This window comes from Leishmania mexicana, chromosome 29 (genome assembly GCF_000234665.1).
Source record: "Leishmania mexicana MHOM/GT/2001/U1103 complete genome, chromosome 29".
Lineage (NCBI taxonomy): Eukaryota > Euglenozoa > Kinetoplastea > Trypanosomatida > Trypanosomatidae > Leishmania > Leishmania mexicana.
The window spans coordinates 837,944-862,201 of record NC_018333.1 but is presented as its reverse complement, the minus strand read 5'-3'; the positions used below and the strand labels follow the sequence as shown (position 1 = coordinate 862,201).

Here is a 24,258-nt window from a genome sequence, read left to right as displayed (position 1 = left end):
TGTGACGATTTCTGCTTGGCTGTCGTCAGGGGTAGCCGTGCCCCGGGTGTCCTGTGGCTGGCGCGGTACAATCCGTTCTTGCGTGTTCACTGCCGAGCTGTTTTTGTTGCTTTCTCCCTCCCTGTCCGTCCGTGACGGGGGAAAGGCAACAAAAGTGTAGGCGGAAAGCTGAACTTGGCTCCCATATGCGACTGGCCCTCTGCATCTTTCCCGCACCTCTTCTTCTCCCTGAGCTCTCCGAGCCTACTCAGCCGTTTTCTCGCTTTGTGGGCTGCGGTGCGGCGTGTCTCTCCGTGTAGCGCAAACGGGAACAGAAGGATGCATTGCTTTCTCCGGAATCAGGCGTGGAAGGAAGCGCGAGATGGCGGGAGCGTTTCCAGGGGAGGGGGGAGGGAGGGCGAGAAGGGGGCAGCGCGCACTCCCTCCGCAGAGGACGGTGTTGTTGACGGGTCTAGCGTTACTGCGTTTCCACAAAGCTCTTTTTTTCTTCGTCTCTCGTTTTTCATTCATGTGCTTATACACCATAGACGCAACGGCTGCCACGAGCGGGACTTGACTTTCTCCCCTATGGACGGTCTGATCCTACCTGAGGTCCGTGTGCCGGAGGGTGTGCGTGTGTGTGTTCTTTTGTTTTGTGTTTTTCCGCTCATTGCGGTCGTTGCTCATCTACCCCGCCGTCTGCCGAGCAAGAAAGGAGTGTGTCTACGCCTCTCCTCCCCTATGCCCTCCCGCACCTCCCTGCCCTGCTCTGCCTCCTCTCGCCCACCTGTGCGAATCAACAGCGTACTCGCACGCTCATCGAGGCGAACGAAGAGCATGGTAAAGGAGATGCTGGGATGTTCTCTTAGTGTCTACGAGTGTTTTAGTCGACGGTCGCCCTTTGTCTTCACGAGAGAGAGGGGCAAGGAACACTGCGGTTAGGATGGATTCTCGGGGTGTGTTTTGCACCGAGTCGCGGCGGCCCCTGACTTTGAGGGAATTCTGATGATCCATGTATGTCCCCGGATTACGGATGCAAAAGGAGTATCGCAGATATCGGTCCTTTTCTCCATCACGCGATCTTTAGAGCACGGGTTGCGATGACGTCTTTCCTTGCTGGCTGCTGACAGCCATGACTGCTCTGCTCCACTCTGACTCTCTCTCCCCTCACCTCTTTCCCGTCCTTTCTCGTTCCCTCGTGGGCCTCTTTATCCTCCGCACCCACTCCACACTTTGCGCCGCCTTTAGCATGTGTATGATCTATAGTCTTCAGTGTCGATTTTACACCCCTCTCTCCCGACTTCCCTTTTTCTTTTTCCCAATCTCTTCTCGGTTTCGTTTTTCTTTCTTTGGATAGGTGCGTCTCTGTGTGTCCGTGTTGTGTGCTCTGTAGTGGAGCGTGTGACTGCCTGAGACTCCATTTCGGTTCCCCCCTCCCCCGCCCGCCCTGGCATTCTCCTCATCACTATCACCATCAAACGAGCCCTCGGCTTCTTTCGGCACGTTCTCCCTCTAGCATTCGCTGCACACCGATTCTACCCTATCTCAATTCTCACCTCCTTAGTATTTGGGCTCGACCTCGCCAAAACACACATTATTGCTTCAATCTCAGCTCTGTTCACCCCCCCCTTCTCTTCCCCTCACCTGCTCACCTCACAACATTTGACTTTCATCCCTGTTGCTCGTGCTTGCACACCGGCTCATTGACCTGCTCCTTCGGTTTCTGCGATACCTTTGCTTCAACTTCTTATTTTTTTTCTATCTAAAGTTGTGTTGGGTGTGCGCTACCTGGTCGAAGCCGACCCTCCAATAAGGGAACGACCTTTGACACCCGGAGAGAGATTCTCATCTATTGAAGCTAAGGCGTGGCTTACTGCGACGTCGATGTAGCCGTCTTGATCGTCACTGACGTTGTTTTTCCGTCTCTCTCTCTCACTTGTTCTCTCTTGCCTGTAACTCCGATAAATAGAACACACGTACGCATGCCGAAGGAAGAGCTGAAGCCGTCCGTCTGCACTCATTCGTTCAGCTTCGAAGGGAATCATTCAAGTTGCCGCGTTGGACCACTCCACTATTTTTTCTGTTTTTTTTTTGTTCGTTTGCTTTTGTCGTTCCTCGACCCTCATCGCGCCATCAGAAGCTTCTCTTGAAGCGCCCCCCTAAAGACACCTTTTTCACAACAACGCCCACTCCCTCCCTCCCTCCCTACCTCTATCGTCAAGCACTGACTGTGTGCTGCGGCGCACGTACGACGGAGTCACCATGACGACCATTTCCCAGTACCTCAACGAGCGGCTGAAGGACAAAAGTCCGACGCAGGTTGTTGTCATCACGCTCACCGGTGCCATCGCTGTGCGCGTCGCTGTGGACTGCTTCCGCGATGGCCGCTTGACGACGCGCAGCTACCAGGCGGTGTGGCGCGGCGTCCGCATTCTAGCAGCTCCCATAATCCGAAAGCAGGTCAAGAAGGTGGTGAGTTCTGTGAAGATGCCGTCGACTGAAGGTGAGTTCAAAGCCCTCACCCTGCCGGAAAAGTCCCGCGCTGAGGCGGAGGTGCTGCAGCTGGTCACCCAGCTTCACCACGACCTTGACCTCAGCTACGAAAAGGGTTTCTTCAGTGGAGCCGTCTACCACGGTGGCGCATCGCACACCGCCTTTATAAACGACGTTATGGCCATCTTCCAGTGGAGCAACCCGTTGCACAGCGACATCTTCGGCGCGACGCGCAAGATGGAGGCGGAGATTGTATCCATGGTGCTGCACATGTACAATGGCCATTTACTTCCGGACGCCGGCGGCGTCGTGACGTCAGGAGGCACGGAGAGCATCATGATGGCCCTTAAGACGTACCGCGACTGGGGACGCAAGACACGCGGGATCGAGCACCCGTCCGTGGTGGCGCCCATCACCATTCACCCCGCCTTCGACAAGGGGGCAGAGTACTTTGGCATTGATCTCATCAAGGTACCGGTGCTGGCGACCACCGGCCGCGTGGATCCCAAGGAGATGGAGAAGTACATCCGGTACGACACGATCGCTGTCGCTGCGTCGGCGCCAAACTTTCCGCATGGTGTCGTCGACCCCATCGAGGAGATTGCAGAGATGGCCTACAAGCACAACATCGGCATGCACGTCGACTGCTGCCTGGGCGGCTTCATCATGCCCTTCCTCGAGAGGACTGGACGTGCGGCGCCGGTCGTGGACTTCCGCAATCGCGGCGTCACGTCGATCTCCTGCGACACGCACAAGTACGGCTACGCGCCTAAAGGGACGTCGACGGTGATGTACCGGTCGAAGGAGCTGCGCAGCTTCCAGTTCTGCTGTGTTGCGGAATGGCCAGGCGGCATGTACTGCTCGCCTGCTGTGAGTGGGTCAAAGCCAGGAAACGTGATTGCCGGCACGTGGGCGGCGATGGTGCGTATGGGTATGGAGGGCTACGTCGATTGTTGCAACAAAATCGTCACGACGCGCGAGACGATGACGAATGAGTTGAGCAAGCTGCCCTACATAAGCATTATTGGTGAGCCAACCGCGAGCGTCTTCGCCTTTACAAGCAATGTGATCGACATATTCCGCCTCGGTGAAGATCTCAAGTTACGCGAGTGGGTGCTGAACACCCTCCAGTTCCCACCGGGTTTGCAGTTTAGTGTGACACTGCTGCAGACGCCACCGGCAGTCACGGCACGCTTCCTGAGCGATGTGAAGGAGATAGGTGCCACCCTCTTTGCCGAGAGCGAGAAGCTCATCGCCGATGGAAAGAAACCCGTACTCGCTGAGTCGAGCGGCACGCTCTACGGCACGGCGCAGCGCGTTCCCGATCGGACGATCGTCAAGGATGTGCTTCGCGAGTTCCTCAACACCTACTACAAAGCTTGATGTTTGCAGGAACATGTGTGGGTCTGCTGCACCAATGGCAGACGAAAACGTTCTGGCGTGTCTAGGTCCAGCGTCTTCGCGGAGGCGCGCGGCGAGAGCGATGGACAGCGAGACACCCTTTAAGAGAGAGCGATCCGTACCCCTGCGCAACTTTTCCTCTCGCTTTCTGGACGGGAACGGAAGCCTCACTATCACTGAAGAAGATGACCCGTCCCGTATGGACATGGTTGAACTATGCAGGTAAACACCGCCACCCTCCCCCAACTGCCCGTTCCACGTCTTTGACTCGAGGAGTCCGCCATTTCTCCTACCTGTGCAAACGAAACAGAAGAAAATTGTGCACCCACTTCTACGCCCCACCCCCTCCCTCGACCTCTCTGAGACTTGGCGTGCCCGCATTCGTGTGTGTGTGCGCGCGCGCCTCTGCGGGTGATCGTTCCCTCATTGGTGGCTTTCTTTGAGGTGTGCGGCACTCAGCTTTGTGGGGGTTTTCTTGGATACACATTGCTGCCCTTCCTCCCTTCCTGCTTTCTTGTGCGTCCCGTTCTTCGTTTTCTTATTCATACTTTAATCGAAGACGCTCCGTTTTTTTTTGTGTCGTTGCTTTTCGAAGAGGTGCACACACATCCTCGATGCACGGACTTGAGCATGTGCGCTGCAGGTGTCTGTGTGCGTGGATCTCTTCGCTCACCGTTCCCCTCCCTCTTCCCCACGTGCCCTCCACGTATACATTGCCTTCTTCTCTCTATGTTGACTTTTGTGCTTCGCGTTTCACTCGCGCATGCATCTCTTGTGTATGCACTCGCTCGAGTTTAGTGTCATGCATGTGTGCGCGCGTGACGTGCTATTGCTTTCCCACGGAATCTGTGTTTGCTTCAACTGCAATCCTTTGACGGCGCCAAGAATCTGCGGTGGTCTCTTCCGCTGCCGGTTGCTCTTGTGCAGGTGTCACACAACTCTCCCGCTCAGTGGAAATTTCATCGCCTTTTTTTTAAGGGCACTACGCTCGTTGTATCGCCGTCTCGCTTTCTCCACCCCTCACTGATGCAGAGAGGATACACACCCCTCCGCGCGTGGTATCCTCCAGTGCTCACTGGCACCCGTTTTCCCTCTCACTCAGAGTGGAAGCCCAGGCAGGACCGCTATCCCCTGCCGATCCCAAGCCACGTCTGGTTTTGAAACAGGGTCCAAGTGCCGACGACGTAGGGAGCCCAGAGTGACTTATCGCTATTCATGTCGGCAGCGAGGTGATGGACGGCGTGGCGGCAGGGAGACCTGCGACCGTGCACATGCTTGTTTCATCCACATGATGGGCAGAGTGTCAGCGTGACTCGAACGCAATCTATTACCCGGCCCCCTCCCACTGGCCTACTCGTGTGTGTGGGGGAAGGGGGAGGGTCTGAGGCGCCTGTGCGGGGTGGAGTTTGAGGCACGGGTCGTGTTCGCAGGTGCCTGTGTTGCCGCATTGCTGTACTTTGCGTATGTCTAGCACTGCTTTGGACCAGGCGCATGGGGGCCCTGTGACAGGGTCGGTGGGATCGAGCGGACTTGAGGTCGTGTGGCACGGCAGAGAATGGGCACGTTTCACTTACGGAGAGCCGTTGCTCTTACCTCCCTCACACCACAGGCGCCCCCTCGTTGGTTGTTGTGTGTTCGGTGTCGCGCTTTTTTGTGTGTGTCTTTTGTAGCCATGGCAGAAGCAACGACTTGTCACTTCCCCCCCCCCAAATAGCTAACACTTTGTTTACTTGTGAAATGCTTTTTGGTTGTTTTTTGTGTGCTTTTTTTTTCGCAGGCGTTGCACGTGTAGCGGTTGCAGTTTTTCTGCAGACGGCTTCCCAGAGTGCTGACCTGGATCCGATAAAGTTCTTCCTTGAACTCATTCGGCATCCACCGAGACCACCCCCTCCGAGTACTCAAGCGATGGAGTCGAATGCCTGAGCCATGAAGCAGAACCTTGCACGCTATCCACATCGATTCAAGGCGTGCAGGGAAACCGGGTCACCGTCTGGTGCCTATGGTACTGCACAGGTCGGAAGAAGGGCCGAAGAAGGACAAGAAGAGTCCGTTAGGTGCATGACCCCGATTCCATGGCGGGACGGGTCGTCCGAGACGTCCAGGACTCAGCTGTGGTGCAGAAGTGGCAGGTGGGCTGCGGTGGCGGGGGTATACTTCAGCGGACTTTTTCGCGGTCAAATAGACGCGTTGAAGAAGAAAAATCGCAGTCGGGTTAAGTCGTACCATGCTTTCATAGAAAAACTGTAGCTCCTAAGTACATTTAGAAATAAAATATGCAACGAAGAAAGCAAGTCGTCCAGCATGGTGTCAATGCGGACAAGTTCCCCGGTGGTGGTCAGGGATTACGGTTTTTGCGGTGAAACCTGGAAACCTGCGGCGGAAGAAGAAAGGGGTTACGGTCTGTATCGGGACATCCTTACGTGATCGCTGTCGGAGCTGCGCGGCATGCAGTGCTCTGTTGTTGTTTTTTCTTCACTCTTCGAAGTGAGTCCGGAAGGTGTTTTACGGCTCGCTTGTGCATCATACTGCTGTTGTCGCTGCATTCCTTCGCTTCGCTCCGTGTTTGGCCTCACAACTGTTTGCCAGCCCACTCTTCATGCACCCCTCTCTCTCACACACACAAGCGCACACGCAAGCATTGGTCTGAGTGTGGGGCACCCTCATACTTCATCGACTCAAAACGTCTGGACACTCCCCGTAGTCTCTGCCAACGGCGGGTCTTTCTCCCGTGTTCTTCTCACCCGGAAAGGAAGCGCTGTAGTGTTCCTCATTGGGTCACGTGTCCGTCATCCTACAGCCTCCACAGGAGTGCGCCATCACTGCCAGCGCCATAGACGGATACGTACGCAGATGCGCATGCAAAGAGCGCTCCTCGCGCGCGCACATCGAAGCCTTTTCTTTTCAGGCAACGCCGATCCGCCATCGAGAAGGATCGCACCAACGCATCAAGAAGTGACTGCAAAGGGGTAGCAGCGCACCAAAAGAGGATAGCGCTCTCTGCGAAGTCGCGTGCTATGCGGTTTCGCTTCCGCCTTCGCGACCCACCTAGCGATGTCGCCTTCCTCTCCCTCGTCGACGGTGAGGCTCTGTACAACGCCGACGGTACTAGCGCGAGGGATGTGAAGGAGGCGACAATTCGCCAGATGGGCTGGCACCGCGTTGAGTTGCCGCAGGATTGGTTTCTTTCATGCCAGGCACTCGACAACGCCAGACACCTTATCGAGGCGATGCAATGCACCATGCAGTACCTGAGGTACTGCTGCAAAAACGAAGAGAGGCGCGCACAAAAGGCGACGGCGCAGCTTCGGCGGTATGAGGAGGAGAGTGCTTCGGCCTTCGAGGAGCTCATAGAGCTGCGGGATTGTGTGGCAGTGTATAAGCAGCAGCTGCGTGAGCTCCGACAGGAGCGGCAGCGTGCGAGGTCACCTCCATCGCACGTACCTCTTGCCAGGGCGGGACGGGGGAATCATTCACGGGGAACTGTGGACACGGTGTGTCAACTAGGCTGCCGTTTCTGCGGAAATGTGTACCCAAGTCCGAACGCACTCGAATCGCACATCCGGAAGCGTCACAAGAGATCAGAAGGGTATGCTACCATGGCCGGCGGCTCCGCTGCTGTGTCTCTGAAGCAGCCCAAGCATCTGAAGCAGTTCGACGCGACAACCCAAGTGCCCACTTCTTCGCGCCAGACGGTCTCTGGTGGTCTTTTCGTGGACCATGCGCCCACAATACTGCAGGAGGCCGCTGACAGCTGTGGCGATCGCGACTTGCGAAGGGAGATCAGTGAACTACGGCTGGCGGTGGCAACACTCATGGAGCAGCAAGCAGCCTTGCAGCGCGGCATGCCAGCGTCCTGCGTGGCCGTGGCACCGCAGCAGTCAGCGGGGGAGGCAGTCGCAGCAGGAGAGGCGGTGGCAAGCACCGGTCCCCTTCCTGGCCTCCGACAGTGTGGGAGTAGATTGGGCGAAGAGGATATCCTGCTTCGTATTCACCAAGAGCTGTTGCGCACCGGCGCAGAACTCCAGCAGTTGCAGAGCGCCGTCGGCAGTGAGAGCGCGCAGCGTGGACGGAGCGCGGCTGATGATGGCAGCTCCTGCAACTTGAGATACGACTTACCCCAAAAGCAGGCGCGACAGGAACATTGTGATCCCGTGGCGGTGCCACGCGACAAGCGAGGTGCCCTCACACTGAACCCGCAGAGCATTCCGCACTGCCCTTCACGCACCGAAGGCAGCGACGGCGGCGAGGCGGCACGGCGACGAGGAAGCGTAGGTGAAAGCCTCGTCACTGTGTCCCCTATCACGCCCCCGGCAGCGGGAAGGGCACAGGCGCAGCACGCACTCACGAATCGAGAGGGCACAACTGCCGCACCCAAGCAGAAAAGCATGGATGAGATGCCGCCCATGGCGTCAGGCAGTCCGTGCGGCACCCTCAGCGACCCTAGCGCCTCTCTTGAAACTAAACCACCAGCCGGTGCTAAGGGAAAGATGTCGCCCTCTCCCTCGTCCGCACTGGGCCTTCCCTTTGGCGGCAGCAGCGTCGATGGCGCTGGTGCAGCGCGCAGCCACAACTTTCTCACGCCACAGTCGGCTCCCTACGGACCTCCTAGGGAGTTCAGCGGGATCACCGGTGATCGCTGCCCCGGCGGTCTCGGTGCTACAACCCGTGGGGGCGACGGCGAGCAGACGGGCTCGCAGGGACCGGGGACGACCCAACTGGTGCAGCCGAGTTCTGCCTCCCAGGGTTACTTACCGTGGATGCGGCCCGGGTCGGCAACGGCGCTCTATGGCAGTGCAGATCCTGGGTCGGCGAACCGCTACAGCTCTGCACCGATTGACAAGGCGACGTCATGGACGAGTGGCTGCCTCCTTCCAGCTGCGGAGCAGAAGGTGCCGGCGCAGCGCAACGTGCTTCCGACTTTTACGACAGGAGACGCGACGCCATCGCCTAGCTTCGCCGCAGCCGAGGTGATGACGAACTCGAAGGCTGAACTGATCCCCGCTACGTCGGCCGGTGCACCGCACCGTCGTGGCTTCTTGGAGAGTAACGAGGCTGCATTGCCCTGGGAGGCGGGCCGGTGGTCGAGCGGCGCCACGCAGGGTGAGCAAGTTGGGGTAGGTACCGTACATGTGGTGTCGAGCCAGCATAAAGTGGCCCGGGATGAGGACCGGGCCCGTACCCAGTTACCGTTTTGCGAGCGGACGCAGCGAGGGACCCGCGTCGCACCAATGCCAGTGCCGAACGTTCCTGACAATGTACCTTTCCCTGGCAGTGCAGTGGCCGGCGCTGAGCAGCCGCAGTGCTCGGCCTCTCCCTTAATCGGTCCCTCGACACAGCGCTCTCCTGCAGCGGTGTCCGGCGCCGGGGTGGCGAAGAGCAGCGGCGGTGGCGATCTGAGGGAGAGTCTTACGAGCCGACCGCACGCCCCCATCGCGCGGGCCCAGCATTCGTTGGCGGCCACTGTCCAGGCCGAGTACTCCTCTACATCAAAAGTAATCCCGGTTGTGCACCTTGTGCCGCAAGCACCGTCCGAGGTGGGTGACGGATCGCTGCAGAATCCACAAAGGCGAAAAGAAGAGCATACAAGGGGTGAAAAGCCGTCCTCCCCTGCGGTCTTGCGGCAGACAATGCTAGGGCTGGATGAGAGCCGTCAGCACAGCACGGCATCCCAACAACAGCTGCGTCGTAGTGGCGACGAGGACAGTAGCGAAAGCAAGGGTAGCACTGAGGATGCCGACTCTTACTCGGTCGAGGTGCCGCCACTCGAGGGCTCAGAGCAGGGTGACGCTGGCAATGGGCCCGTTAGCGTTCCACTGGACGCCACAGGGGAGGAAAGGAGCAATGCGAACGAGGATTGCTTTGGCCACCTTGTCATGGAGGATGTGTCGAGCGATAAGCTCGCTGATCCCACCCTTTACGCGGCAGATGCGGCATACGCGACGCGGCTACCCGATTTCCGCGCCAGAGATGATGATATAGAAGAGGATGCCTCCCGCCTCATGAGTTACAACCTCCTCAAACCGACGGACGGTGGCGAACGCACACCCAGTCAGGCAGACCCGCCCACTGCCGAATCGACACCTACCGATTGGTCCTACTACACATATTCGTATTCGTACTCGGACGGGGAGGACGAGGAGGACGAGGCGGGGACTGCTCAAGAGGGTATCCCCGTTAAGTTGCGCATAGACGACGGCGGGCAAGAAACGCAGCAAGCATCCGCCATCCACGATACTGCTGCCGCGAGTTTTCCAGAGGCCGCTTCTCACGCGGGCGTGACCCCTATGGCGTACACTGTTGCGGCGCGGACATCTGGGGAAGTGGCTGCGCAGCGCGAGGACGTCGGTAAGGCAGGCGCAGAAAAGCTAAAGAAGTCACGCCAGGGCGTTAAAGGCGAGACGAGGCTATCGGCAGACCAGCAAGGTGCGCCGAACCCGCAACAGCAACCACCTGCACGAGTGGGCCGCGGTGGGAAACCGGCTACCGATGAGTCTGCCATCGTGCCGCGGCACCACTCTTCGCAACTGTCGGACACCGTACCGCAACAAGTGGGGAAAAAGGGGAAGGGCTTCCTGGCAAAGCTATTTTCCAAGAAGAGCATATGATTTCGTCACGGCAGACAACGACTACAGTGTGCGATGCAACAAAAAAGAAACAACTGCGCAGTGGAGGCGGGGATGCCATCGGTGACACGTGCCTCCGGCCCTGCCGGTGGGGAGGGCGGGCAGGGCACTACATCCTTCACTCTCCTCTCCCCTCCGTGGGTACCGCATAGAAGTGCAACCTCGAAGCGTCATAGAGAGTGTTGCTGTATGACACAATGACAGCGCGGATGTGACTCTCGGTGCAGGGCTCAGCGACGTTGCCCTCGCAATGCCACAAACAACAACAGCAAAAAAAAAGAACCGAATATGCTCTGTGCATCGCGCACACGCTCCTGCAGAGCAGAGGGACGGGGGAAGAAGCCATGCCTCGTAGCAGCTTCTCTATCTGCGCCTCTGAGAAAACCGATGCGGTAACAACAGTCCTACCAATTCTCATGAATTGCTCAGCGATTGAAGCAGAGAGCGTGCACGTGTCTGTGTGTGCTTGTGTCCTCGCCATAATTCGCACTCTGCTTCACCTCTTCTCGCCGGTTCAGTGGACAACGACAGCCAACTCGAAAGGAGGGCGCACATTTGCTGTACTGTTGTGTACCACCGCCGCCAGCACCACTCTCTCTCTTTCCTCATGCTCTCGCTCTCTCTTCGTCTTATGCTCTCTCTGCAGAGCCGTGCTTACGGATCCCTGGAAGCGCGTAATCAAGCCCGACATCAGCACCACTGCAATAGGTGGCTACATGGACATTTTACTCCCCTTCCATAGTCACCTACCCGTGCGTGCGAGATATGTGAACTGCCCTGCACAGCTGTGCGCGAAGAAATGTGCGTGTGGTGTGTGTGTGTGGATGTGTGTGTGTGTGTGTGTGGATGATCGACGAACGCGTCGGCTACGATGGCTCATGCTTGATCATCAAAGGCAACCAAAATAAACCAACAGAAAACAAAGACGCAAAGTCAGCAGGTCGCCCCTTCGTCACCTTCCCAACAAGACCAGGACCGCACGGTGTGTGCTCGCTCCCCATGCGATGTCTTCCGCTTTTCCTCGATGCAGTGAAGTCACAGCGCGATGCACCGTGCGTTTGGCCCCAAGGCCCATAGCTGTTCCCCCGCCTTGTGATTGCAGATTCTCTTCCCGTTGGCCTCACCTCTACATGGACATACCCTGCTCTATCCCTCTTGCTGTCATTCCCCGTCACTGCCACCGAACACCTCTTACTGTGGCTCGCACACTAATGATAACCCTTTCTTTCCACAATTACCTCACACGCCGTCCTCTCTGTATACACACCACTCCATCAAATCGATCCGTAGAGCATATAGCAATCTACACCTGAGGTGCATCGCCGTCTGTTTCGTCGTACTCGCGCACGCGCTCTTTCTCGCACTCCCTCCCTTCCCGTCCCTCACCCTATTTCTTCCTGCCACCTTGTTCTCCTTCTCCTCCTGCCTTCATCGATGCCCGCTCCTGCCGTCCACAGCGCCTTCGGTGTCGAGGACTTTAAGATCGATGCCCGCTTTCTCTCGCATATGGCATTTCTCTGCTCCCCTGACAAGCCGGTGGAGACGTCGACGCTGATTGGTAACTACGCCATATGTGAGATCTGCGTCTCGGAGGGAGAAACGGCCGATATCATGATGTACCTGGACACGCTGCGCAGCCCCGGCCAGGAGGGATACGTTGGCAAGGTAACGTCGGAAATGCGCAAGGCCGCCGCGGCGAGCCGCAACACCGCCATTGCTGAGGCTGCAGACGCTATGGATGCGGAGTTCGCTCGCTTGAAGAGTGTCTTCTTCGTGCGCGTGCGCTCTTTTGTGGTGATCCACACGGAGACGAACGAGGTGGTGGGTCGCATTCTGGCGTTCCCTGGTCAGATCTCCGACGACTACGGCAACAACCTTGAAGTGCACTCCGAGCATGGCGCCAACCAGATGAAGGTGGCCCGCGCACATATTGCCGGGGGGCTGACTACCTTGTACATCGGTCACGGCCAGGGTGCGGCGCCGGCGCAGATCTGCGCCGGCGCCTCTGGAAGCCAGGCCATCCTCTTCGACGGCACGGCGCTGTCAGAGCTGCTCGTGCACAACGCTTTGCAGCACGGATGTGTGCAATGGGAGCCCCTTGACGACGAAGTGAAGGGGAATTGGGGCATCCTCCACTACCGCACCGAGGCGTGGGCTAAGAAGCAGAATGCCACAGCAAGCGCTACCATCGCCGCGGCGAGGAAAATCGACGCCGAGGAGAAGGGCATCAGAGAGGCAGTCGGGGAAGGGAAGGTTTTCGGGGCGAAAAATACGGGTGAGTCCACGATCAATGCGACTGAGAAAGAGGACCGTTCTCCCTTGAATTGGTTCAAGAAATGCGAGTGGATCACGGTCAGCGGCATCATTCCGGTCGTGGCACAATGCCGCTTTGCCCGCACCGGTCGCTACAACGCCAAGGCTCTCAGCGACATGATAATAGACTACACCGCCTCCATGCAGGCTGCCGAGGACCCCTACGTGTAGGAACAACGCGGTGAGGGAACGGTAGGGTTGCAGAGGCGGGACAGTGAAGCATTGTGAGGTGCGTGTCCAAGGAAAAAATGCGTGTCATCCACGCGCCTACCGATGTTCGTGTCGGTGTTTGTGGGTGTGGATTGTGCCCACCGTAGACGATGACGAGAGGCGCTGCGAGGAGTCGTGAATCATGGACGTTTCTCCCGTGAAGCCTACGAGAAAACGGTCTAGCAAGAACAGATGAGGAAAGGAGTAGCACACTTTAGCGCGCTTGCTCTCCCCTCACGTCCCGCTTTGCCCTGTTAACCCCCCCCATTTTTCTAACCACCTCGTGACCTTATACACGCACTCGCGTCTCAATTTCATACTATTTCACCCTCTTCTTCTAGTGCCCTACCGCGAGCAGGTCGGTGCAGTTGATGAGATGTGTATGTGCTTGGGTCTTTCTCGTCATCTTCCTCCCCCCTCCCCCATTTGCAGGTCTTCGCGCTCTGCCGACACCTGTCCATATATTTCGATCTATCTTTGTCGTTGGTGTTTTGGTACATCATTCCGCTGTACGTCTCTCTCTCTTTTTTTTTGCTCGTTATCTTTTTTTGTTTCCAATTTTATTTTGCATTGCTTCCTTTTCGTCTCCTCCCTTCCCGTCTTCCGGATTCATGACACCCATTTTTTGTTTGTTTCTTTCTTCTGTAAGTTCGTGTCTTTTCTCGCTCCATCGATGGGCACGCGCTTGTGCAGGAGCCCATGCGCCGCCTCTCGCTCTCCCGCCCCCTCCCCCTTTCCTCGTTTCTTTTTCTTTTCTGTGTGCTCTTTTCGTTCTCTGTCTCCGTGTGTGTGTGTCTGGAGAGCGTCTGCGAAGCCGAACAGCAACAGCGATAAACGGAATACGAAATACGTGAGATGGAGAAGCGGAAGAATAATAATTCAAAGGGAGAAAAAACAGTGAAGAATCGCCCTTGTATACACAAGCACTCACAGAGGGGTGAAACAACAAAAAAGAAAGCGAGGGGCGGTCATCCTGCATCACGCGAAACAACAACACAACGAAGGCCGCAAGAGAGAGGAAGAGGACATACACGCTGGCGCTGGTCCGTTTTCTTTGTCTTGCTCGATGCTCTGCTGGTCTCGTCGTTATACCTGTTCTCCTGTGAGCTTTTTTTTCGTGTTTGTTTGTGGCGTGATGGCCCTGATAGGCGAAGGCGTTGGGATTCATAGAGGGTGTAATCCGAACAAAGAGAGGGGCAAAACGTTGCCAGGAGGGGGGTCGATGTCAAAGGCGGCAAACGTTCTTTATATACATCTGTCCTCTGCCCTGTGTCGGGCGGCACGTATCGACGTCTGCGTGCTCATGCCAACAAGCGAGCATATCTCAGTTGTATGACCTAGTAGTACTACGCGATGACACTGATGTCCGTTGTCCCTCTTCTCCCTTGTTCTGCGTATCTGTGCTGTTTGCGCCTCCGCGCTGACCGCCTCATCTCCTGTTTTATTTGTGTGCCTTGCTTTCCTCTGTTTCTCTCATGTGCACGCTGCCATGCTGACCAGCGCTTTTATTGTTTATTTTTTCTTTCTTTTTTTATTGCGAGAATACGAAGATCAACAGCGAAGCAAGACCAGGAAGCCCCATTTTACTCATACCTTCAGAGCTGCACATCCTCGTGCAAGCGGTGGCGTTGAACATGCGGTGCAGTTCACCCGAAGGAGACGATCTCGAGAGAAAAAAAAGAGAGAGCAAGCGAGTGGCATGGGAAAAAACAAGGAACGCGAAGCGGAGGAGCGTTTGAAAGGATAACCCATTTCTCCTACAGGACCTGCGGGATGACTCGCTTTCCGTCGCGTGGCTCTTTTTTATTATTCTCTGGAGAGGATGTTGTGTGCTGGTGTGCTGGTGCGCCTCCTCGTTCTCCCTCTTCTTGTTTGACGGAAGTGCGCTCGGGCGTCTTCGACTGCGCCGTCTTTTCGTGAGTGTCTGTGTGCTTTGTCCCTTTTTTCCCATGTTTTGTTCTCGTCTCTCCTTTGATGATCGGTCAGTGACCATATAGCCCGAGGAAACGAAAAACAGAACACAAGCAAGGTGAGGCGGTGCGAAAAACGTCAGGAGCCCACGTACGCACTCCTTGACTTGACCCTCACACTTTTTACTGATGAATACTGAAACAGGAGCAGCTACACGACGCATCAAAGTAACTGTGTGTGTGGGAAAGGGGAGGGGGATCGAGGGCTTCTCGCATGAGGCTCAGCGGAAAAAAAAGAAAAGCCACCTACCCAAACGCCTGCGCCTGCATCATGCAGAAAAGCAGAGGCTATATGAACATGGTTGAGTGGGCGAATACAAAAAAAAAGATAAACAAACAAATGCGTAGCCTACCCAGATCTCTGCGTCCTGGCCGCTTCCTGACCACACGACAGAATCACGGTCGTGCTTCAGCAGGAGGAACAATGTGGTGCAACGGGCGGTGTGCGACAGCAGATCTCGGCCGGGGTTTACATGCCCAATTGGCGAAAGGTATGCATTGTTCAGCAGTGTTGTCACCCTTTTCAAGGTGCTGTCTCGCTTCACTTCCCACATCCACACAAAAGTGCGCCAAGAGGGAAGGGGAGCCTTTCCTTCTTTTCCTGCACTTGCTCTTTGTCTCTTTTTGTTTTTGCAAAGACAGAATGAGGGAAAGATTGCGCGCACAGTGGAGGAAGACATGGCCACGACGCGCCTACACACACCGGCACACAGAGAAACTTGTGCTCTTATGGGCTGTGTGTGAGCCGCACTGCCGCATTGCATGCCAAGTGCTGTCCTTCACCACCATGGCGTGCTCTCTGTCCTTGTGTATCCACCTTTTCACCTGCGCTTTTGCTCATCGCCACTGGTGTGTGTCCCCTTCGCCACATCCCTACCCGACCTCTTTTTTTTTTCACGTTGTGGCACCCCATGCTCGACTTATCACCCGGCACAAAACGGGGCGGCGCCAGCACAAACTCACGCACAGCGCGCATGGTAGCGGGCCGACACGCACACATACGAAGCGCGAACAGCACCGGTATTTTGGGGCGTGGGAGGGAGGGGGGAAATAGTCCATAGACGTCTGCTGTCAGCATTCAGAGTCGAAAGTCGGAGACGCGAAACCCATTGCGCTCTCTCTCAAGGGAAAAGAAAAGCGAGAGAATTCTTTTTCGCTCCGCTTTTTGGTCCCGACACGCGGAACACACCGAGATCCTTATGAGCCTCTTGCATCGGCTCCACGGCGCGCGCTGGTGCGCTTTACGGCAGCAGCGACGGCGGTGCAACGGTGTTCGTGGCGTGTTTGCAGCTGCCGCACTCGACCGCGGCGAGTTGGTGGTGTCGGTACCACTTCGCTACTGCTTCATTACGCAGCTTGACCTTCCACGCGATGGTGGCCGTTCCTCGTTGCCTTTGTTTGAAACCGCGAAGGAAGCGCGGCACCTGCGCCGCTGCAATCGGGGCGTGGCGTTGTTTCCGGAGGCGTGGGTGTGGCTGCAGAGGTTCTTCGCTGACGCCCCCGCCGACCGCGTGTCTTTGAGCTCCACTATCTCGTGCGATGCGGCGCCGGGGAGCGTTGCTGCCGCGCCGGCCGTGATGTCGCTTACTCTCTCCCCAGTCGAGGCCACCCTCGCTACCTGCGTGGCATTGCGCTACTTCTACGCGCACGCACTACACCTTTCAGCGGCGACACGCGCTGCCCATAATGTAGGTCCAGCGCCACACGACTTGTCGGACCGGTTTACTGCCAGTCTGCCGTTCGAGGAGTACCTGCGGTGGGGACTGGAGTCTATCTACAGCGACGCCTCCTCCGCTGAGGCACACCTGTGCCTCGAGCAGCTGTCCAGCAACCTACGTGACGCTATCATGACGCACGCCAACAATGCGGAGTTCCGCTTCCTCGACGAAGCCCCGTCGTTGTTTGACACAGTGCTTCTGACAAGCCTGTACCTGGTGCGCGCCCGCGTACTACGGATGCCGGTACTTTCCAGTACCTCGGACAAACCCGATATCAGCTGTAGTGTCTTTGCGCCGGGACTGGATGCACTGAATCACTGTGGCACGTCACCGGCCGCGGCGGTGGTGGTGTCGGCGGCGCGGCGCTCCGTTGTTGTGCGTGCACTGCGCCGCATCAACCGCGGTGAGGAGATCACGCTCGACTATCGACTAACGGATGTCGGCCGTGGAGTGAGCCGAAGGCATCCGTCTCACAATGACTCTCTCCCTCGAAGAGACGTCATATGCATGAACGATGATTTGGCGGTGCGGTACCTCATGGACGAACAGGGCTAAGCTGTGATGGGGAGGGATTCGGGACGTCGAGGCGTGTTGTGTGATTGAGGGGTCAATCCTGCTGTGAGCCCCCCCCCACCACCACCACCACCACGGCCTCGCACGCGCATCACGCCAACACGCACATCTGCGATGGCTGACCTGCAAACGCGGAAGCCAAGAAAAGGAGCGGTGCCTTGCATTCGTTAGCCTGGCATTGACGCAACGCGCGCCCCCCTCCCCCTCCCGTCTGCGAGCTGCGAACGGGTGAAGGGGGAGGTTCGCGACAGTCAGCTGGATCGTCGTCAGCGAACACATTTTCGTTTAACGTTGCACACGCAAAGGAGTGAGAAGGAAAGGAACGCGATAGCGGGGAGAAAGAAGCCAAGGACGCGAGATGGCAGCACAGAGGGAAATACACGAACATGCGTTTGCACGCTGTGAGGGTAGGCGAAGGTGACGGCGACGACAACGGCGCACGCTGGTCGTGGACCTCCTCCACAGCTCTTTCTCTAGCGGGGCCTCTGTCGTGTGTTCTCTGCCTCTCCCTCCTGTTTGCTGTTGACGCCCGCGATTCTCCATCTCTCTTTCCCTCTTCTCCTCCATGTCCGCCTCCAACTGCTTCCCCTCCGTACTTGTTCTCCGTTTCTTCAGATGGTGTCTACTGTGTCGATTCTCGCCCTACTCTCCTCCTCCCCTCTACCTCCCCTCTCTGTTGTGTGTGCTCGCCGTTGCCTCGGTGCAGCGCACAACCGCATAATCGACATATATTGGGGGACTTCTTGTTTTTCACTCGCGAAGCCGATGTGGCCTCTGCACAGTCCAGGCTCACAACGTATCCTCTCTGTTCGAATCTCTTAATAACGGCATACCTCTGCATTCGCATGCACACAAAGGTTCTCGCACCGCTGGCGGGTAACCGCATTCAGGCGGCGCATAAATTTCCGCAGCTGCGTCTGCAGCCGACGCAGCACCGTCTCATGACGCGGCGTCGGCAGTGCAACCTGCCACTGCGGCTCTTCCACCCCAGCAGTGTCGACTTCGCCAAGCAGGAACTAGAGGCCGGCCGCATTGTGGAGGTCCGCCGAGATGACAAGTCGTTGGTGGCACTCGGCTTCTACGAGCCGCATCTGCAGCGAGTGGATGTGTTCGACATGACAGCGAGCTTGGCCGCAATGTTGCCGGCGGTCAGCGAAGACTTTTTTATGGCCCGCGTGCACGAAGCATGGGAGCGGCGCCGGCGCATTCTTCCGCAGACGCAGAGCAACACGTACCGCATCGTCAACGGCTACGCGGATAGTCTGCCGTCCCTCTTCGTGGACGTTTTCTCTGAGTGCTTCGTGCGCGTCGTGGCAACGTCATGTGGGGCGGAGCGGCTAGTGACACCCCTGTTGGACTTCCTGTCTCGCCGCGGCGCTGAGGATGTGCTCTTGGACACCCCGACTCTCGGCGACGCGTCGCGGGTGTCGATTATCACGCCCACCATCTCGCTCCCGCAGATGTATGTGGAGAGCGGTGTGAGTCACCTCTGGCTGAGACCCGACATGCGGATGCCGTCAACGGAGAACTTGTTTCTCATCAACCCCGCACACCGCCGCACCCGTCGCATGATGCGCGATGTGGGGAAGGGAAAGCGCGTCCTCACCATCTACGACCGCTGCGGGTCGGCCGCGATGAACGCGATCATGACGGCAAAGCATGTCACCGTTGTTCACCGCGAGGAGGCGCCGCTGGAGTGGGCGCGGGAAAACCTAATTTGCAACCACTCCGCCTCTGTGTTCAAAGCCTGCGAGACCGTCTGCTGCGACCCTGCCGAGCTGCGTGTACGACACCAGCAGGATGTTGTCTATATCGAGTGCCACCCCAAGTTCCTCAGTACCAGTAATCAGTGGGCGGAGCTCGTGTGTTCGCTCTCAAACAACAAAGTTATCGGCGTTGGCACGATGCTCATCGTGGCCCAGGAAGAGGCACCGCTTGGTGTGCACGACCTCCTGCTCCGTCGCAAGGTATTCTATGGCGGCGACGAGAGCAAAGCCAATCAGGATTGCCCAATGAAGCGCCGTCCCCTCGCAGATGTACTGCGCAACGCGCTGGAGAAGTGCCATTTGCGCCTCAAGTTTCTACGCGCCTTCTCTGTCGCCTGCGACCACCCGTTGTTGCCGGAGGCGGAGAGCGCATCCTTCTCGCAAGTATACCTCGTGGAGGGTCCTGCGCTGGAGCAGGTCTTCCGTGTGTCCGCTTTGAGCCACAGGAAAGAGCGCATCGATGAGGCAGTGTAAGAAGAGGGTACTAGCTCTTCGCTGCCTGACCTTCCATCGACGCTGCCGTTGTGGCCGCTGAGTGCGGATGACAGAAAATGGAGGGGGCGGATCATGAATGGAGCGGTGTGCGGTCAGGGGAAGCGGACGCTTTTCTCTTTCGCTGCGGCTTGCTCGCAGTTTTTGGGCGTTTTGTGGTTGTCCTCGCTGACGCCTCTCTTTGTGCACTCGCTGGTGACGGGGTTCCGCCACAGCACGCATTATCCGTCGTGGCAGCATACGAACAACCCCCCTCCCCCTCCCCCCACAGCCACACCACCACCACCACCTCCACCCCCAAAAGCACACAGAATGATACAGACAGAAAAAGCTGCCCTTACCGCTGAAGTCTTCCTACACTGCGAGCTCGTTAGGCAACTTGTGGTCACTGTACCCTGTCACACACTGGAGCCCCCCTTCCCCGTCGCCTTCCCCATAGCGCCATCGGAGTTTGCGCGTTGTCGTCGACAAGCCGTTCATTCCTCTTACTTGTTCTTCTCCTGCGTGCTCTCCTCTTCTGTATAATGACTCTTCTCGCTCCACGAACTGTGGACAGTCGAACAAGTGACAGAGGCGCACGCTCCTGAGTGGCTTTTCCCTCCTCCCGTCATGCACCCTTCCATGACGGACTGGAGAGCGGAGGCGTCTCGGGTAATCAAAGCCTTCGATGACGCGCTTGGACGACCCCCCTTTCCGGTCGAAGCCTCACATGACCTTGTCAGCAAGGCCCAAGCGGTACAAGCGACACTTGGCACCGTCGCCGCAGCCGGCAAGCTCAAATCCCTTGAAGGGGTGAGGGAGGTGACGACAACGTTGCCCGTCCTCTGCGCCTCGCTCAAGGAGGGCACGCCGAACCACACACCATGTCTGCGGCTTTACCGTCCACTGCTGCTGGCGGCTGCCCAAGCCAGTTCTCTATCCACCTATCCCATCTCGTACCTTCTACGGGATGCAGAGCAAGTGCTTGCTCCTCAAGCAGTGTCTTCACCGACCGGCTCATCTGCGACGTGCACCCTCGCCAGCGCTTCGACGGCGCCGTCGAGGGAAGTCGACAGCCACGACGCAGAGGTGGAGAAGGAGGTGACGCTCTTTACATTCATGGCGCTCACACACACCTTGACGCCGGCCTACATGCGCCGATTTCTTCGTTTAGGGGGGCCTGGGCCCAGCACTGCGGGAAATGGTGCGAATAGCAAAGGTGGAAAAGGCAAAGGAGGCGCATCACACGCCGGCGATACGGGCAACGAGACACGTTATTCTTCTCCATCTACCGCCACGGGTGGCGCCAATCGGGCAGGTGAAGTTGGTGGTAGCCACTCCGCTGTGTCGTGTGCCCTCTTGCACTCCATGATTGAGGCTCCGCTTTCCGAGGAGTGTCGTGCCGTTTTTGAGTCCTTCGTCGATAGCACACCCAAATTTCTCGCCTGCGTCGCTGGAGACGGAGACCTGGCGCGGCGCATCTTGGATGTGTACGCTGGCCACCTCGTTCCGAAGCTGAAGCCGTCTTCGCTGCTCCCCTGCCTCGACGCACCGCTGCTGGACTACTACGTAGACGTTGTCGCAGCCTCGCAGCGCGCAGGGCACACTACCTTGCTCTCTAGTCACGAGCTTCGTGACATGGCACTTCGTGCGTGGGACGCAGCGCGCCTCCGCCGACTTGGCTGCGCGGCAATGTCGCGGCCTATCGGCACCGAGAACGCCATGGCGAGTTTGCTGGTGTACGTATTTCTGTACCGCATCTACTGCGACCTCCGAACGGACAAAACCCTGACGACTCCCCCTCCGTCTCCGCCCGATATTGCAGAGACGGCGCCAAGCCTGTCGGCTACGGAATCGCACTTGATCGCTGCCGTCTGCAAGGCAAGTAGGGCGGTCTTTCTGGCTGACAGAGCACCGGCGTCGTGCGCGTCTGTGTCCTTGGCGTATGTGCAGTCCGAGTCGGGTGTTCTCCTGGTGGAAGGGAGCGCTGTACCGCTGGCGCTGGAACCTCTGCAGGTCTTTGGGGATCTCCTGCTGGCTCGACCGGCCGCAGTGGCGCTCTGGCGGGGAGGACTGATGCGCCAGGTGGAGTGGGGAGCGGAAGACGCGGCTTTGATGATGGCGACAGCCACAGCGTCGGCATCATTGGTGGAGACCAACGTCGTCAGCGTCCTGGAAGGTGTCCTACGGGGCACCCCGAGACTAGATCACGGTGTGCGGCCATCCCCGAAGCAAGAACAGGAGCCCGCGAGGGGTGGCACTGCCAAGTTCAAGCGAAAGCAGAAGAGCGCCACCAGTCGAAGCGGCAAAAACTCTCATAACGATGCCGCATCGAGCCCACTGAATGGAGGGAGACCGAGTGATGCAGCGGCAGCAGCACTCCCAGCGCCTATTCCTCTTGCGGTGCTGCTCTCTGGCTGCTGTACCTGTCTTCTCTTGACAGCGCTGCTGCGTGCTGGCGCAGAGGCGTCACGCGGTGAGGGCGGGAGTTCCGTGGACAGTGTGTGCTATCAAGGCGGGCGCGTGCTTGACTGCGTCGTTCGTGCGTACTCCTATCTCTTGCAGCACCAGTTGCAGCGCCTCAGCGGCGCCCTGTGGCACAACTTCAGCGTCTTCGCATGCTTTGTGTGGCAGTGTGCAATGACAGCATCGTGCAGAGACACTGAAGGCGGTGACGTGGGGTACCTTTCGTCTATGAGGACGCTTCTGAGTGCACCGTCGACGATAGCGGTGTTGACCGCTCTCACACAGGACACGGGCAGCATGTTGTGGCTGTCGCCCTTCTTGCTGCCTTCGTATTCCTCTCTCCCATCCACGTCGAGTGCGGCTGCGGAGATGCTGTCGCAGGTGCTGTGGGGCTCTCCCACCAGCGCGCTGTGGATAGCTGTGGTGCGTGCCGCTGCAAATGGAGAAGTCGTGGGAGCAGGAGGGAAGGCAGCCGGGCAAGCAATCAAGACCAGTTCTTCAATGCTGAAGCAGCAGTTGCACCCAATCCCTGCCGCCTTTCTGCTCGGTCTGCTGTGCAGGCGGTGGAGCCACGCCGTTCTTGCCGACGTAGCGGAGTGCGTTGCTGCTATCACGGTTGGCGCTGGCGACGGCACAGCGCTGGTGGCCAGCCTGATCCGCATGCGCACATCAGACGCATGTGCCGGTAAGGTAGCGCTGCCGCCAACGTGCGGACTTGCACTTGAGCATGCGCCAGCATCCGCTTCCCAGCACGGGCTTCAGCGTTTGCTGGACGAGGTGGGAAGGTTGCAGGTCAAGCACCTCGCCACAGCGAACTCGGCACGGCAGGAGGCGCACGAAGAGGATCGCCAACGGATGCAGGAACAGCTGCAGAGCATTCGCGCGCTAGCTGCAGCTCACCGCGCTTTCTGCAATGCAGCAGAGGCGAAGCGCGCTGCGAGGACTGCCGAGCAGCAGCGTGTGCAAGAGGAGCTCCAACGCCGCCGCGCCGCCCATGTCGCTCGCCTTCGTGACGATGCAGCGGCACTGGAGCGAAAGCGGGAGGTTGCACTCGAAACACTGCGGCGCAAAGCAATGCAGAGCCGTGTAGACGCTGAAGCAGCTCGTCAGCATCGCTTCGACTCCTATCGGCGCCGTCTGGAGAGCGAATACCGCGTATCGACTTTCTTGGAGCACCTGCAACTGTCCTCGGCCCGCGTGATGGAGGTGCGGGAGGCGCTGCGGACTGTCCTGGACAGCATCACCCCGGATGACCTTCTCGAGTATTTAGTCTCTGGAAAGGCAAAGGTGCCTGCGGACATGCTCGACGAAGATGACGATGCTAATCCTGCCGGTGAGGTTGAGGCCAGTGGCGCAAATGTGAACAAGAGCAGCGCCGAAAGCGCTCAGCGAACGGCAGAGCGTAAAGCACCAGCGTGTGCGTCACCACGTCCCCAAGCCACCGGAGAGCGGCGCGATTTCTGGGCAGATGTTATGGACGGGGCATCGCTCAACAGAGGGACTGTCTCACCAGACGATGAAGAAAACAGCCATCATCGAATTGATGAGGCCGCTCCAGCACCGGCGATGACAACGGCGGATGCTAATGTGGCTCCCGCACGTGACAAGCGCTCTTTTCACGCTCGCATCGCGCCGCTCATGGATCTCTTCTGCTACGATGACGGGGACGAGTTTGGTCGTGTCCCCAATATGCTCCCGATCCTTCGCCTGCGTGTGGCGTCTCGTGTGTGGCCGGCGCCGCAGGTGCAGTCGCTTGGCTTCACTGATGTGCGCGAGGCTTTCGAGCGGATGAGAGACCGTGGCCTTGTTCGCATTCAAGACGACGTGGCGCAGCTCACCGTTCTCGGTTTTCGCTACCACTACCCGTTTCATGACCCGGAGGGGATGCTGGAGGTACACTTACGCGAGGCACGAGAGCGTGTACGGACGTTGGTCGAGGCACGGAAAGGCCGGCTACGCGACAATACGGCCGGCGATGAAGGCAGCGAGGGTGACGAGGCCATGATCGCCGAAGAGGAAGAGGAGGACGAGGAAGATGAGACGAGTGTGCACCCTAGCGAGGACCGACTTCTGCCAGATGTGGAGTTCGGTATTTAATGCGGCTTTCGTGCAGTGCTGATGAGCCTCTCGTGTGTCCGTGATTAGTGGGAGCGACGTGTCATTTGCATGCACGAGGGCTGCTGTGCTGCATGACTCGGCGGAGAGGAACGCAGCCGCATCCACGAATCCGAAAAGAGCGACCACCACAGTGAAGAGGGGTGACAGCCCGCCTCTG

The 24,258-nt window shown here is 58.0% G+C and overlaps 6 protein-coding genes across 6 annotated transcripts; all 6 read left to right on the top strand.

The window, feature by feature from the left end:
- Positions 1–2,241: 2,241 nt before the first annotated feature.
- Positions 2,242–3,855, top strand: LMXM_29_2350 (sphingosine phosphate lyase-like protein,putative; the record flags this gene model as incomplete). Its single annotated transcript, XM_003877330.1, has 1 exon — positions 2,242–3,855. One exon carries the CDS (start codon positions 2,242–2,244, stop codon positions 3,853–3,855), a length of 1,614 nt encoding a protein of 537 aa, XP_003877379.1.
- Positions 3,856–6,887: 3,032 nt separating this feature from the next.
- On the top strand, positions 6,888–10,478 carry LMXM_29_2340 (conserved zinc-finger protein; the record flags this gene model as incomplete). Its single annotated transcript, XM_003877329.1, has 1 exon — positions 6,888–10,478. One exon carries the CDS (start codon positions 6,888–6,890, stop codon positions 10,476–10,478), a length of 3,591 nt encoding a protein of 1,196 aa, XP_003877378.1.
- A 1,452-nt stretch (positions 10,479–11,930) lies between these two features.
- Positions 11,931–12,980, top strand: LMXM_29_2330 (hypothetical protein, unknown function; the record flags this gene model as incomplete). Its single annotated transcript, XM_003877328.1, has 1 exon — positions 11,931–12,980. The coding sequence occupies one exon, from the start codon at positions 11,931–11,933 to the stop codon at positions 12,978–12,980; it is 1,050 nt and encodes a 349-aa protein (XP_003877377.1).
- Positions 12,981–16,188: 3,208 nt separating this feature from the next.
- Positions 16,189–17,262, top strand: LMXM_29_2320 (conserved hypothetical protein; the record flags this gene model as incomplete). The annotated part of the gene is made up of 1 exon (XM_003877327.1): positions 16,189–17,262. One exon carries the CDS (start codon positions 16,189–16,191, stop codon positions 17,260–17,262), a length of 1,074 nt encoding a protein of 357 aa, XP_003877376.1.
- An 863-nt stretch (positions 17,263–18,125) lies between these two features.
- LMXM_29_2310 (conserved hypothetical protein) lies at positions 18,126–19,520 on the top strand (the record flags this gene model as incomplete). Its single annotated transcript, XM_003877326.1, has 1 exon — positions 18,126–19,520. The coding sequence occupies one exon, from the start codon at positions 18,126–18,128 to the stop codon at positions 19,518–19,520; it is 1,395 nt and encodes a 464-aa protein (XP_003877375.1).
- Positions 19,521–20,159: 639 nt separating this feature from the next.
- LMXM_29_2300 (conserved hypothetical protein) lies at positions 20,160–24,080 on the top strand (the record flags this gene model as incomplete). Its single annotated transcript, XM_003877325.1, has 1 exon — positions 20,160–24,080. The coding sequence occupies one exon, from the start codon at positions 20,160–20,162 to the stop codon at positions 24,078–24,080; it is 3,921 nt and encodes a 1,306-aa protein (XP_003877374.1).
- Between the last annotated feature and the right edge of the window lie 178 nt (positions 24,081–24,258).